The sequence below is a fragment of the Bemisia tabaci genome, chromosome 6 (assembly GCF_918797505.1).
Source record: "Bemisia tabaci chromosome 6, PGI_BMITA_v3".
Lineage (NCBI taxonomy): Eukaryota > Metazoa > Arthropoda > Insecta > Hemiptera > Aleyrodidae > Bemisia > Bemisia tabaci.
In genome coordinates, this window is record NC_092798.1 from 12,243,064 (window position 1) to 12,258,230 (window position 15,167).

General features: G+C 37.0%; 2 protein-coding genes across 2 annotated transcripts; both read left to right on the plus strand.

Annotated features, from left to right (window-relative positions):
• The first annotated feature begins 269 nt into the window (after nucleotides 1-269).
• On the plus strand, nucleotides 270-3,943 carry Arpc4 (Actin-related protein 2/3 complex, subunit 4). Its single transcript, XM_019057755.2, has 5 exons — nucleotides 270-546; nucleotides 1,261-1,379; nucleotides 1,679-1,886; nucleotides 2,833-3,003; nucleotides 3,732-3,943. Exons 1-5 carry the CDS (start codon nucleotides 544-546, stop codon nucleotides 3,735-3,737), a joined length of 507 nt encoding a protein of 168 aa, XP_018913300.1. The 5' UTR covers nucleotides 270-543; the 3' UTR covers nucleotides 3,738-3,943.
• A 1,611-nt stretch (nucleotides 3,944-5,554) lies between these two features.
• Nucleotides 5,555-15,017, plus strand: CCT7 (chaperonin containing TCP1 subunit 7). The gene is made up of 9 exons (XM_072301986.1): nucleotides 5,555-5,705; nucleotides 6,866-7,126; nucleotides 7,505-7,663; nucleotides 9,247-9,444; nucleotides 10,884-11,048; nucleotides 11,840-11,973; nucleotides 12,759-13,063; nucleotides 13,258-13,446; nucleotides 14,502-15,017. The coding sequence occupies exons 1-9, from the start codon at nucleotides 5,703-5,705 to the stop codon at nucleotides 14,720-14,722; spliced, it is 1,635 nt and encodes a 544-aa protein (XP_072158087.1). The 5' UTR covers nucleotides 5,555-5,702; the 3' UTR covers nucleotides 14,723-15,017.
• Nucleotides 15,018-15,167: the final 150 nt, after the last annotated feature.

Below are 15,167 nucleotides of genomic sequence, written 5' to 3' on the forward strand. Positions count from 1 at the left end.
GGTCGACCATATACAAATTTTTCAAGTATTCCCCCACCTGATCTACGGTTTTTATCGACGGGTAGCATTTATGATTATTTTCACCATCAAAAGGTGAAAACCTACTTGCGGGTAGCAATTGTTGAGCGAAAATATTACAGTTTTTTTAATAAATGAACTATCTCTAAACTTTCAAACTTTTACAGCGCGGCAACGTTGATGGAGTTTTTTTTATCAGAGTGTGTGATGGTGTGTGTTAACGGTGTGTTATGGAACTTATGGGGTGTGACTGTGTGAGTGAGGTGTGAAGTGAAGTGTTATGATTTTATGGGCATTGGTGCAAATGAGTCATTAGTCATTATCAACGCAACCCCTACCACAATAATTTTAACCCCAGTATTTTATGAATTTCACTCCTATTTTCGTACTGATCTCTCAGAGACTCATGTAGCATCCTGTGTCATTTCCAGTTTGATAATCCAAGCGTAAATTCTCAGTGCAATGACTTCGTTGTGAGTTGGTTACGACACTTCTGCATTTCAACTTTTTGAATCATAAACCACAATGGTAAGCTCTACAAGTGTTTTTATCTACTTCATGTTATCATGTACACATTCTCTTATGATCAGCCAGTCAATTTTAAACTAAGGAAACTATCATTTCACTTCTCGCTGAAACTAACCTAGTAGTATTCCGCCATAAATGGATAATGGATCAATGGACCCAAGACCTAGTAAGAACTACATGGAATTTTGATGGCAATAAAACAAGCCAATCGCCAACAATAGTTTCTGAAACCACTGGTAAGCTTTGAGCAGCTGATGCTGATCGTACCCTATGGTATACAGTTGAGTGGGAGCTTGTGATATCAGTTTCGATTTCCTCCGCTGATGCGACACGACAAAGCGGCGACATAGAGTCGATATCACTTCAATAATCGCCTCGCTGATCCCTGTACTCAGCTTTCCCTCTAAACATTACCAAATATATTGGGTCATAGTGTCAGTTTATATTCAAAGCACCTCAACTTGTAATGGTTCTGCAGCAGTTTCTACCAACGGACTTGACTCATTTGTGAACAATGTTTTGATGCAAGTAGGCATCTACTTTGCGTAGGACCAAAAGCTGCTCAAAATTTAAAAATTGTGCAGTTTGCAAGCAATGGTGCCAATTTGCCATTTGCGAAAGATTCCACCTACCTGAAAGTATTCTGGGCATTTGGTTGATAGACTTAACAGTGATAACTACTGTCACTAATAATTTTGGTTTGTCTTGTTTTAGGCCTCAACTTTGAAACCTTATCTCACGGCTGTCAGGCATACCCTGTCTGCTGCTATATGCTTAGAAAATTTTTCATCTCAAGTCGTAGAAAGGCATAATAAACCTGAAGTAGAGGTCAGGTAAGTCACCTCGCCTTAATTTGTATTATTTCCATTTTTAGTCATAATGTATCTTTCAGGGATGAATGTTGTCAGTTTTCCCACATGGAGTAAAGCACCTAAGATTGTAGCCTTGGAGCTTACACCTGTGAAACAAGTCCGTCAAAATATGTGGGAAGGTATCAGGCGTTATCAGCTCGAGTACAATGTAAAAGAAAAACTATTTTCTAATCATGAGAAGGTTGAAATGGTAAATTTCATTTCTAAAGTAGTAAACTTGTTTTTTAGTTGTCCATATTGATTTTTTCTCCTTTTAACAGAACGAGTAAAGAGCTCCTGTTAAATCCTGTTGTGATCAGTCGAAATGAAAAAGAAAAAGTTCTCATAGAAGGATCTATCAACTCAGTCAGAATCAGCATCTCAGTCAAGCAAGCAGATGAAATAGAAAAAATTTTGTGCCACAAGTTTACACGCTTCATGATGATGAGGGCTGAAAACTTTGTCGTCCTTCGACGGAAACCTGTTGAGGTAACAATTCATTTTTTTATCCATGTAATTTTCAATCATTCAGTAATTCGACGGCGTAAGTCCGCAATCACATATCTCAATTTGAGGTGTTTGAAAATCTCCGCATCCATGTTATTTTTTTAAAGGAGATCAAATTGACATCATTCCTTGAAGTTTTTGCAGAATGTTCTTTGCACAGAGAAGAAAAATTACGGCAGTTTTAAAGAATTGCTGTTGAGTAGTTTCCCATTTCTAAAATATAGTAAGTACAACAGAAAGTCTGCCATGTTGCAAACCAAGTTATGTGATTGCCGACTTACTCCGTAGAATTGCTTTGAATGCCTCATTTAGGAAATAAATCTTCGCCTCTGATTAGCGGTAGCACTCTCTCACTCCTCTTCTGTCTAGTCGGAATGAAACAAGAAAATACTTCAGACCCGCAGCGAAAGGAGAACTTTGTCGGAGAATGTTTCAACATCATGACATAAGTCTCTATTTAAATTGAATAGCTTTGCCTTTGATTTTTGAAACCTCCCAATCAAGTAACAAAAGAGTCATTGGTTTTTTTTTCTTTGAAAGTTTAGGATAACTTTGAGACTAGATATTATTTTCTGCATGATGACCGAAGCTGTGTCCAATCTTTCAGGTGTTACACCCATGTTACAAGTGGAAGGATTTTGGTCTGTAGAGTTTTTCATTATTAGGGACTGGTTTTTTTTTTTTTTTCATTCATGAAATTAGGGTTTTTTTTAGGGACAGGCGTTTGAGATGTTGTTGGGACGGATGGGATCAGCTCTTGTGGGGTAATTTAGGGGGGGAGGGATCTGATGCTTGAACAAGGAGGGCCACTTTCAATTTGGATGTGGTTTTTGACAATGAACAGTCCTTGTACTGTTTAATTTTTTTTTTTATTGTAGCGGAGCCTTGGTGCAATTGGTTCATAACATTTTTTACTTTCTTTTTTCAGGGATATGATATCAGTTTTCTCATTACAAATTTCCACACAGAACAAATGTTGAAGCACAAGCTGGTAGATTTTGTTTTACATTTTATGGAAGAAATTGACAAGGAAATCAGTGAAATGAAATTAGCTGTCAACGCTCGGGCTAGGATTTGTGCTGAAGAATTTTTGAAACGGGTAAGTTGTGTATTGATATTTCTTCACACTTAATGGAAGAAAAATTGGATGTATTTCTGTCAAATGGAACTAAGGGCCAATTTGAGTTCCTTTTGAGGAATTTAGAATGCCGGATAGCGCGTTCTGTCAAACGGAACTAAGCGCCATGGAAAAGCATTGCGAGTATAGGAACGAATGAGCCCGACGCCAATCCAAGCCCCCCTCTACCTTCCTCCCCCAATGGCGCTTAGTTCCGTTTGACAGAAATACGTCCAATTAGAAGAGAGCTGGCATCAGTTGTTTTTTAGATAAATTATTTTTCAATACATTAATACAGATTAGACTTTTTTCCTCTCAAAACGGGGACTGTTCTTGGTAAATTGACAGTTTGTATCCTGTGTCATCTTCTCTTATAATTTTTGCTCTAGAAAGAATCATGTACTTAGAGGTTTTAAGGATTGACTGTAAAATATTGGAATAGTAAACAATCTTGGAATTTTCCGACCATGCCATTATCCGTAACCAAGACCTGTTCATAAGGAGGATCAAGGGGAAACTCCTTGTTGATCATTTCTATTTTTGCACCCCAAACTGTATCAGGTGTTTTTATTTGCCTGTTGATGCATATAATTAGTTCTAGATACTGGAAATAACTATTAAGTTTGGTAAACACAGCACAATTTCCATTAGCATTGTTCAATTTTTAGGTATAAGGGTAATTCAAATTTGTATTGTTTTTTTTTTTTCAGTTCTGAACTGTAACTATATCGAAGCTGCCTCGTCCTATTGGATCTTTTATCATCAGCAGGCTTTGGTCTAAAGACCCATTTATCCTAAGTGGCCAATATTTGCAATTTTATAAAGAATGTTTTGTATTTATTAATTTAATTTTGATATTTATTTTATCTCCTTTTATGATTTTTTCTCATTTTCTTATTATAATATCTTTTGAAATTAAAAAGTCGTTCATTTACATTCACTCTGTTCCTTGGATTGTCTCTCAGTGGATCATTTTCTAGATGGGTACAACTTTAAGAGACTAGAAGGACTGGCTAAGAAGTATCAAAGAATATACCAACAAAGCATTTAATCCAGACATTGACAGTCAAAGTGTGAAACCCCGCACATCTTTTGCAACACTGCAGACTTCCTGTTACCCTTTATTTTTTCTTTGGAAAACTACTAGTCAAAGTAATCTCTCGAAAACATCCTTGATTTTCTTCTCTGATGGCAGAATATTCTGTTTAAGTTTCAAGCCATAAAGATGACTTCTTCAAAGAATAAAATAGATTTTGAAATATTAATGGAGATGAGTGGTTTCGCACTTTTGGCCATGGATGTATTTGTAACTTACAGAATTTCTGCACCTCTCAGATTTTGAGAAAAAAAACATGCACACCTCAGAACTTTTTCTCATCTCAGTAATTTATTTAATTTTTGTGTGGATATCCTCAAATAGAAAAGAACAGAATCTGCTCGCATCTATTGCTAATTTCCAAAAGAGGTTAAATTATGCTTTTCTCTAAAATTTATAGTACAATTTTTTCAGTTTTTGTGTAATTTTAGACTTCTAGTACCTTTTTAAAGAAGGCTGATGGGACGGCACCAGTATGACTGCTTCATGCATTTTTATATAAGTGTGAAAAGTGTAGGTAGTACTTAGATGTTAAGATTTTGGTCCTGTGCACTTCATATGAGAACTAATCTCTAGAAGTCTAGATCGTTTACAAACCTGTTAACTTAATAATCTGGCTCATCAGACTGTTCACTAAAATTAAATTCAAAGTTGAAAAATAAAACCATTCCTTTCCAGAAGAAAATAAATTGGAAATCTTAACGGTGGCTACAGTCACCAAACACGTGCCTCAGTTGCAGTGTTTCAAAATCTCCAAGTAGGTTTTATCTTTCTAAAGAAACCTTACTTGAAATAATTTAAGTAGTTGCAAGCAAAATGTGCTCAATTGAGGCATTTCCTCCGTTTCGTGTTCCTCTGTAAACAGGCATTTGTTCATGAAAGCTCTAGGTATCTGACTTCCTAAAAAATGACTCCAATTATCTTAGAAACGGGGAACTCATTACTTGGTTCTAAACAAGGGAAAAAACCTTTTCATACAGACAGGGCTGCAATTTTACTGAGTAAAAATACTTTCCCCGGTTCCAAGAAGTTAAAATATTAATTTATAGTTTCATAGTTTTCCCACTTTTTTCTAAATTTTTTCTTTTATTTTTTAAATAAGTTATTATTGTAATCATTGCTGTTTCGTTCACTCACTGAGTCGCTACTTACCTACCTACTCATTATGGAATTTTTTAGAATTTTTTACAAGCAATTGAGCTCTCAAAACAGGACTGTCATCCACTCCAGTTATTTTCATGAAGATGAAGTTCTCGTGAAAAGACCAGCAACAACTCTTAAGAGATGTTTGAGCTGTCTTTAAACTAACGTTAAAATTGAATTCGTCTTCTTTCTTTTCTTAAAATACTTTCCTAAGTTCCATAATCCATAACTGATTTTGCTCCTTCAACTTGAGAGTATGCAATTGAGTACTCACATCTGCCCAGTTGCCTACCGCTTATTGATTGTGTTTCTGTCCGCTAGAGGTCGGGAGATTCAATTTCTCCCGGTGTTTTGAGGTTAGACCACCACCCTATCACAAAAAATCACGTTTTTCAGAAATTTTTAAAGTTCTTTTGAGTTTTTCTTGAAACAAGACGTCACAATGGTAAGTGATTGCATTAATTATTTCAGGAAGTCACCATTCAATATCGAACTACGTTCAAGTTAACAATAAAACCATCTTGGCTTCCTTCATCACAATCCATTGTTTGATGGATGAGGTACATACTCACTGGACAAGATTCAAAGTATTTTTTCCGCATAACTCTCCAAATAATTGAATTTTTAATGCTTTCAGTCCTCAATTTTCATGTTTTCTTCTGCGGTAAATGGAACTCGGGCCGAGTTCTGTCACTTTGACGGATGAGGACATAGTCTTTACAGCCATGTGTCTCGTACGTTACTGCCCCCAATATCTCCAATGCCCGATCTTTCAATAATTCTCTCCCAATATCTCCGTCTTTCCCAAAAACGTTTGAACATTTCAAAGATTATCTACACGCTACTATACAGTCTAAATGTACTTCAATTATAACGGATCATGAATTTGACAGATTTTGTTGACAATGAAGCTCTGTCAAAGTGTGTGCATAGAATGCTCAAATCAAAGTCATGATCCAATGAGCTCAGAATCAATGAATTCATGCCATCATGTCCTGTTCATCAAGTCTTAACTTAATGAAGATTAGTTTATGTCATCAAAAGGCCCAGTTTTTATTTTTTTTTTAGTTCACGGTTCTCCACTGACTGTACTATTGCCCCGTGCCGTGTACCCCTATCTGATTGATGCTTATGAATTTTACTTTTACCATCAGGCAGAGCTCTGTTGATGAATTACTGATGGTAATCGCATAGGTGAGAGTAGCCATTCAAAAATGGTTGGTTCAGGCAAGAATACTCTGAAGTAGCGAACAACATCACTGGTTACGCTCGTGGATTTTTCTTTACCGATCAATCGTACCTTATTCGCTGCCACTGGATCTGTAAACTCTTCAAGGAATTGTTCACAGAGCTTTCATCAATTCGTTAAGATGCTGCTTATGAATTTTCAATTGACTTATTCAAGTGTTCTTATCGGTGTATTTTTTAGTCCAAAGAAATTAGCCTGTAATGTCGGGAAATCTCTCAAATTTGTGGAAGTGACAGAAATGATTTGTGGCCCCCAAACTCTGAATTCATTTGAGCTGATTGCAGACCTCTGTCAGGGAAAAAGCCTGTTCCATCAAATTTCATGATACTAATCCTATACTTACTTTTCTCTTGCAGCAACCTCAAATAATTTTATTGAAAGAAGGGACAGAGAACTCTCAGGGCAAACCGCAGCTGATCTCTAACATCAATGCTTGCCAAGCAGTCATTGAGGCTGTCCGCACAACACTGGGTCCTCGTGGGATGGATAAATTAATTGTGGATGGTAACAACAAAGCAACTGTATCCAACGATGGAGCCACAATCCTGAAACTACTAGATGTCGTCCACCCAGCTGCCAAAACTATTGTCGACATCGCAAAATCTCAAGATGCCGAGGCAAGTATTGTTTATTCAAAGTATAATCTTATCCTGATTTCAAATTTTAACTCGTAAACTTTTTCAAAATGGATGATTGATGATGGAGGTGAAAATAGAACACGCATCCTCCTTTGAAACAAGTTTTATTCAAATTGCCTATATTTTAAGTTTTCTCAAAACCATTACCTGTATAAAGTCCTATGTCCTCACAGGATGCTTCAATTATTGCCAATGCTTGTTTACCCCATGTATCTGAGGAACTATCAAAGAAAAGTCAGCTTGTGTCATTCCTTGAGTTTTTAAAATGAAAAATCAAAGTGTCACAATTACTCACGCTTTTGAAGCAGAGAGTATTCTTTCAGCACTATCTTTCTCATTTTCTGGTTCTCGTTTCAGGTTGGAGATGGAACCACCACAGTTGTATTATTAGCCGGTGAATTTTTAAAAGCCGTCAAACCTTTCATTGAAGACGGGATGCACCCACACGTCATCATCAAAGCTTACCGAAAAGCGCTAAAGGAAGCTTTAGACTTACTCGATCAGTTGAATGTCAAGGTATACCGTTGCCTACGAGAATGGAGAGGCCGTAACTACGATTCTGTGACGTCACACTAGTAGATGAAACTCGGCCGCGGTTTAACACGCGTTCTTATGGGAGAACGCTTGCCGCGCGATGATTTCTCGCCGATATTTCTTTCAGGGTTGATCTGACGCAAAATTTCATAAGAACCGTTTAGAAAGAAGATGAAATTTCACTTTAGAAAACTAACTAGTTTATTTGTGACATTGTCTAAATATCGAGGAAATGAATGCGTAATACCGAAAATTGTTACTCCACTCAGATTCAAACGGGCCGCTCGCGCAACTTCGGCCGATCGAGAGCCACTCTGATTGGTCCACGCAGCAACTGCCTCACTCATCGATGCACTGATGACCCGGAGATACTTGTTGTTTTCGGTAAATCTCTACTAGCTTGACGTCACAGAACTGACTAGTTACGGCCTCTCCATTCTCGTAGGCAACGGGTATACTATTATTTTTCACTCACTCTCTTATTCTGAGTTTTAACTTTCACTTTCAATATCATTAATTTACTCATAAAAATAGTAATTAATTGAGAGAAAATGATCTACTTTAGTGATTCAGTTTATCGCCATTTTGCTGTTTAAAACTGGGATTAGAGCCGCTCCCGATCAAGACCCTTTTCAGCCTTTTTTCTTGGAACCTAGGACGTCATTGACATGTGTCTAAAATGAAATCCAAGGATTAGCAAGGCCATAGTAAAAGTTTTACTTTGGGTTTTAATCTGATTTTGATGTTACAGTGCTGCATAGTCTACACTTTTTAGCATTGAAAAAGCTTTTACATGTGTGCAGTGTAAATGTCAATCTGCATTGCTGAAACACAAAAACTAGCTTGAAACTTGTAAAAATTTTGAAGGCAGCTTTTCTTAGTTTCATTCTAGCTTCATAGCCACAAGATCCTCTGGCTCCAGAAAAAGAGGTCTCATTCCGTCACCCTCCGGCCAGAGTATCACAAGGACCATTCATGCTCAGACACTACGTTGCTGGACATCTCAATATTGTTTTAATTTTTTCTGTAATGGGCACTTTCATGAAAATTTAAGGGATCAATCTTGATGACAAAAAAAAGATTAGGTAATTTTTTTGAGTGATTCTGTTTCTTATTATTATTTCTGTAAGAAATTGGACAAGTTTGTGAGGTTCGACAACATAATGCGTAAGCATAAATGGTGCAGGCAATACTTTAGCCGAAAGGTGACCATTTGCAGAGGCTTTTCTTAAATCAAAGACATGAAAATGATGGGATTTTTTTAAGAAGGAAAAATAAAATCTCATTATGGACGAAGCCATGAGAGGTGCTCAACAAAGTGCCCTAAACAGGGCCGTCGGAAAGGGGCAAACCGGCCAGCTGCATGTGCTCTGCTGTGTGCTGTGCGACATGAGTCCCGTGTGACTGACGGGTGCGGAGTGAGCCGAGAGATGAGCTCGCAGCTATGACAGTATTGAGCTACAGCTAATGAGCTGCGCTGGTGGTTGGAGTGGTGGCTACCCGCCACATTATTATAATAGAAGTAAATATTTATGTACGTTACTTATTATATTTTTTTTTTGCAGATCAAAGGTGATGAGTCAAATACGGCGCATCACAGGACGTTGCTTGAAAATTGTGCTGCCACAGCCATGAGCTCCAAACTGATCCATCACCAAAAAGAATTCTTCTCCAAAATGGTCGTTGATGCAGTGCTTCATTTAGATGAACTGCTTCCCATTAATATGATTGGAATCAAGAAGGTTCAAGGAGGCGCTTTAGAGGTAAATTATTTATTCTTGGAAATGGGCCTGTTGCAAACTTTTGCTGGAGCAATTAATAAGAGTTGCTCCTATCAGTAAATGTCTCAAAACTCAAGATGAGTGCATCAGCAAAGTTTGAAATGCACTACTAACTTAACAATCTGTGTAAGAAATTTGCGTTTTTTTGAGCTTCCCGCTTCAAAAACGTCACTACAGCAGAGGTGAACATTTCGTTAGAGGAGTCATTTCATTCAACCCTTTCACAATTGCATACCCATTTTGGCCAATGCTTTCGTGCGCAATCTGGAACACAAGGTCAACCCTAGCGGATCCTTATCAACTTGAAGGAACCGTTATTGTAAACACACTGGGGTTTTAACAAACGGTTATTCTTTTCAAGCAGAGACACAGATACCTTATATTTTTTATTTAAACTCATTTGCAATTTGTCTATTCTCCTCATGAAAATTGTCAGGTTAGGGTTTTTGACTTTTGTAATGTTTAAGAAATCCACAAGATAGTCAGACCTCAATAGTGGAGAGAAATAAATAAAATTTTAGATTTAAATAATATTGAAGAATTTAATAATTTTTCAAATTTAAAGGGTCAAGCTTCTTGAGGTTTTGAGTCATGGAAATCTACTGTAGCAAAGACGTTTAAGTCCTCGAGGCTCTCAAGAAATCAAAATACAACTGACGAAACAACTAATTGACTTGAGAAGTGGGATTTTGTGCAGAAGTAGATTCGACGTTTATAGTTTTTTGGCCAATGTTTGCTAGGCGGAGGACTGGTTTTCGTGACCTTTCCAAGCTTGGAAGCAGAAAATCAGGAGGCTGTGCTTCAATAAAAATAGGTCATACTAGACCCAAAACGCGTCTGCAGTTGCCTTTTTGATTTTTCTTAACTAGTGTTGCACCAAACAGCGTATATCTTTGAGCAAAGTTTTGCTCGCATGAGTTTTTTCCTTTTAGAATGAGAAATTCATTTTATAATTCAATTCTAACACATTTTGGCCAAAAAACTAACGGGTATTTAATTGGTAATTACATCCAACTGGAGTTGGACCTTGGTCAACTTCTTTAGTCGATGAAAATTATTGCAATTTTAACATAAATTTTGAAAGTAAAATAAAAGTTTTGAAATTCAATCAATAAAGAAGTCAGTAATTCTAGCAAACTTTTTCATGGTGGCTTTGAGCTGCCAAAGTCTGGGATGATTAGTTCAAAACTTCAAAGTTTCTTGGATTTACGAGGTAACCTGATACTTATTCTGTATTTATGTACATATTTTTCTGTATTTGTGTGTCTAAGATTCCAAATAACTTTCATCAGACTGTGTCAAAGATATGGTTTTCTATGCAAGTGGCATTTTGTGGAGGTACCTTTAGCATATTCTCTCATACTCAAAGTTTTCTCAAGCGTGTCAAAGAATTTAGTTTTCATTGTAATTTTTTGTTCAAGGACTCTTTCCTGGTTTCCGGTGTTGCTTTCAAGAAAACCTTTTCCTATGCCGGTTTTGAAATGCAGCCGAAAATCTACAAAAACTGCAAAATTGCCCTCCTAAATATTGAATTGGAACTGAAAGCTGAAAGAGACAATGCTGAAGTACGCGTTGATAGTGTAGAAGTAAGTCTGTAACTATTTATAGTATTTTAATTATTTCTAACTTATCCATACTTTAACTAACTCATCTAAAATTTATTCCCTGAAAGTTTTACCAAAACTTTCAGGAAATAAATTTTAGATAAGTTAATAGTATTTTTGTTTATGTATTATTTCTCGAAAATCATTTTTCAAACTAGCATCAATGTGAGGTTTTTCTTTGAAAGACTTTCAAGATTATTACTTATGAATTTTCGTAAAGAAAGGGAAACTGATTAGTATGGAATCATCATTACAACTGTTACTTCTGTCTTTATTTGCCTGCTGGTTAGCCCCTCAAAACACTCTATTGCCAGTTAAATTAACATACAAAAATATGAAATTTTAAAAATTGAGGCACTCTTATCCCTATTTAAAAGATCAAACACCTAAAAGTTCTAAAAGACTACATTTCTGGAGCTGTTTAAAGTTCATAACTAATCAACACATTGTTGAAAGGGAATGAAGTGTTGAGCATAATCTGTTCTGTAACCTATGTTACACTGTTGATGTATGTTCCTCTCATCGGGCAGTTATCATTTTTTGTGGATGCTTTGGAGAATTTGAATTGATTGTTTTTCTCTTGTGATAGTAATTTGAAATTATCGACCTCTACACCTTTTTTTTGCTCCCCTGTAAATTTTGGTCTCAAAAGTTGAGAATCTTTTCCTTTAGCTATTAAAAACAAGGAAAAAACCCTGTATGACAGCAAAATATGCTGCAGTCACTGAATCAAAGTTCTTCAATTCATTTGTTTTCTTTGTTTTGCTGTCCAGGAATACCAAAAAATTGTAGACGCTGAATGGCAAATCCTGTATGAAAAATTAGCCAAAATCCATGAAAGTGGAGCTCAAGTTGTTTTATCAAAACTGCCAATTGGAGATGTAGCTACTCAGTACTTTGCCGACAGGTATGTACCTTGACTAAGTGCGGAACCACATATCTTTATCGCAGTTTTTCAAAATTTCCTAATTCCATAAAATTTTATTTTGTCAAATTTTAAACTTCAAGCCATCCTTTAAACTCATGTTCTTCATAAATATCTTGATGTGATAATACTGTTTCCTCATTCTGTCTGTTTTTTTTCTATGTTTTAATGGAGCCCCTGCTAGGTCTTGTGTGAATAACTAACAATTTCTATGTAGTATTTTGCGAGGTATGCTGTGATGCCACTAGTTGTGATGAAATCCATCCCTAAGCTCACAAATGGACGCATTTCTATCAAACGGAACTATGTGCATTATGACGTGAGCCCTGTTATGCATATATTCTTGCGGGTCTCAGGGCTCATGTCTTAATGCACATAGTTCCGTTTGACAGAAATACGTCCAAATAGCCTTTAAAGTTGAGACTTTATTAGCCACCAGATTTTAGACTTAAAAAAGTTCACCACCGTAACTGATCAAACATATACACTAAATCATGTGCACACTCACACGCGATCAGGTGCCATGACCATCATCCAAAAAGTACCTACTCGACTCTCTGAGCTTCACACAGCATTAAAGCCTTGCTCATGTACACAGTGAATTCCCTCTACATGCAAAACTACTGAAGTGGGTGCTCCTGTAATTTTCATCATTAATTCATTTATTTTTTTTTCTTTTTTAAACTGTGTTGTCTGGGCTCCAATTACAACCAAAATTTTTGAACGTATTTTTTTCAATGTTATTCAATTAAATTTTCCTTTTTCAGGGACATGTTCTGTGCTGGTAGAGTTCCAGAGCAGGATTTGACGCGAACAATGAAGGCCTGCGGTGGATCCATCATGACCACAGCCCATGACCTGAACGATTCAGTCCTTGGCCGCTGCGAACGTTTCGAGGAACGTCAAATTGGAGGTGAAAGGTTCAACCTGTTCACAGGCTGCCCCAACGCGAAAACCTGTACGCTCATCCTGAGGGGTGGAGCAGAGCAGTTCTTGGAAGAAACTGAAAGATCTCTCCATGATGCTATCATGATAGTCAGAAGGACTTTGAAAAGCGATGCTGTAGTTGCAGGTATGTATGTTTTGTAAAAGTAAAGAGAATCCAAGAAATTCGGAATTTTTACTTGCTTGGTTGCGCTGAAAAGAATCCAGTTGAGTTTTTCATCGGAATTGACATTAAATAAAAGTAGAACTTTTCTGCATGCTGTACTGACAGTCAAAGGTTTTTTAGCTGGTTTTCATAGTGTTTTTTTCATTTTTTATCAGGTGGTGGTGCGGTTGAAATGGAACTAAGCAAACACCTACGCGCTTTTTCACGGACCATCGCAGGAAAGGAACAGCTAATAATTGGAGCCATGGCTAAAGCTCTGGAGGCCATCCCCCGCCAATTATGTGATAACGCAGGATTTGATGCAACCAATATTTTGAACAGGCTCAGGATGGAGCATGCAGATGGTAATTTCAACAAATTTTGTCTGTTGAGATGTACTGAGAGAGATTTTCTGCTCCCCCTTTGTAATATCAAAAAAAAAAAAAAAAAAACTTTAGTTCAGAGCCAAAGAATCTTAACTACATTTTTACTGCGGTAAGATGTCAGGAGTGAACCTTTTAAAACCTCCACCAAGCCATAGAGAAAAGAAAAGAGATGTTTGCATCTTGAGGTTTGTTTACCCTGTGACGTAGGTCGGTACAACCTGGCCAGCAAAATCCGGAATTCGAAGTATGAAAAACAGACCATAATATCCCATTTTTTTGCTTAAATCAACTCATGATACATTTTCAAGCACTTGTTATAGAATGACTTTTTTCCATAAATTACATCATTTCCAAGAAAATCGATGATTAAAGTTGCTGTGCCGACCTACGCCATCAAAAACATTCCAAAATGCCCAAAATGCAAACACCTCCTTTTTTTTCTCTATGCCACCAAGCACATCAAGGGGTGAATAATTTGACTTTTCAAATATGTTAGTCTCATTTCTTTGGCTCTAAGTTATAGAATATGTATTACCAGTCATTTTCCTCAGTAGAGCCTCATGATTACCATAAGCTCTCTAATTCCCCAATATTTTTCATTATTTGTCCGAGATGTACCAAGAGATCTAGGTTGCTTTTCATGACTTCTTAGCTAAAAATTGAGGTAACTATCTCTGCGGTAGCCTCCCACTTGAAATTTTTCCATTTTAACTCGTTTGTTTTATTGCCGCAAAGCTGCTCTCTAGTGGTGTGAACCGAGAGACCAGGGGGCACACCCTAAGAAAGACTTAGGGTCGTTTTCCTTAAACGTAAAGGCATCTCTTATCAATATTATGGCTTGAGGAGACCTTAACATTTGAGGAACAACTATGAATACGACTCCTTTGCCAAAAGTTGAGGCTCTAGTGTGAACCAAGGAGCCTCACTGACTGAAAGAAACTGAGAGATGATAAATTTTACCAAAAATTTTGGAAAACATTTCTGGGTTTTCCCCCCACATTTTATCTCTCATCACACTCTTCCTTTCGTTTTAGGTAACAAATGGTATGGAGTTGATGTTATGAATGAAGATGTCAGTGACAATTTCCAAGCTTGCATCTGGGAGCCAGCAATCATCAAGAAAAACGCCATGATCGCTGCAGTCGAAGCCGCCTGTTTAATCTTATCCGTTGATGAGACAATAAAAAGTCCCAAGTCACAAGGAGGAGGCCCACCAGGTGGTCCGATGGGCCGAGGTCGGGGCAGACCCATGTAAACAATCCCGGTTCACTTTTCCTTCATATATTTTTTACACACCAAGTTTCACAAATAACGATTGTGTGCATTTTTCACCTCTTAATCGTACTTTTTAAGCTGTTCAGTGCTATAATCACTGAAGTATTCACAGCCTCTGCTGTTCTTCTGCAAGTGCGGGGTCAGTTGTGTCGGAGATCATGCATGAAGTTGAGCAGTTTTGAATGAGTTACGTTAATTTTTTCTGCTTTGTTTTTTTACATCATGGCAAACTAACTTTAAGATAGAGCTTTATCCAATAAATAACTTTTTTATAATTAGGATTTTTTTTTTCTTTCATCCACCAACCATAAGCAGTTTTTTGTTTAAATCATGTTCGAAATAACTTAATTTAAAGTGGGTAAATATGAGAAACTGAAATTAGAAGCAGAAAAAAGGGTTGCGTTTTTTTAAATAAGACACACGAC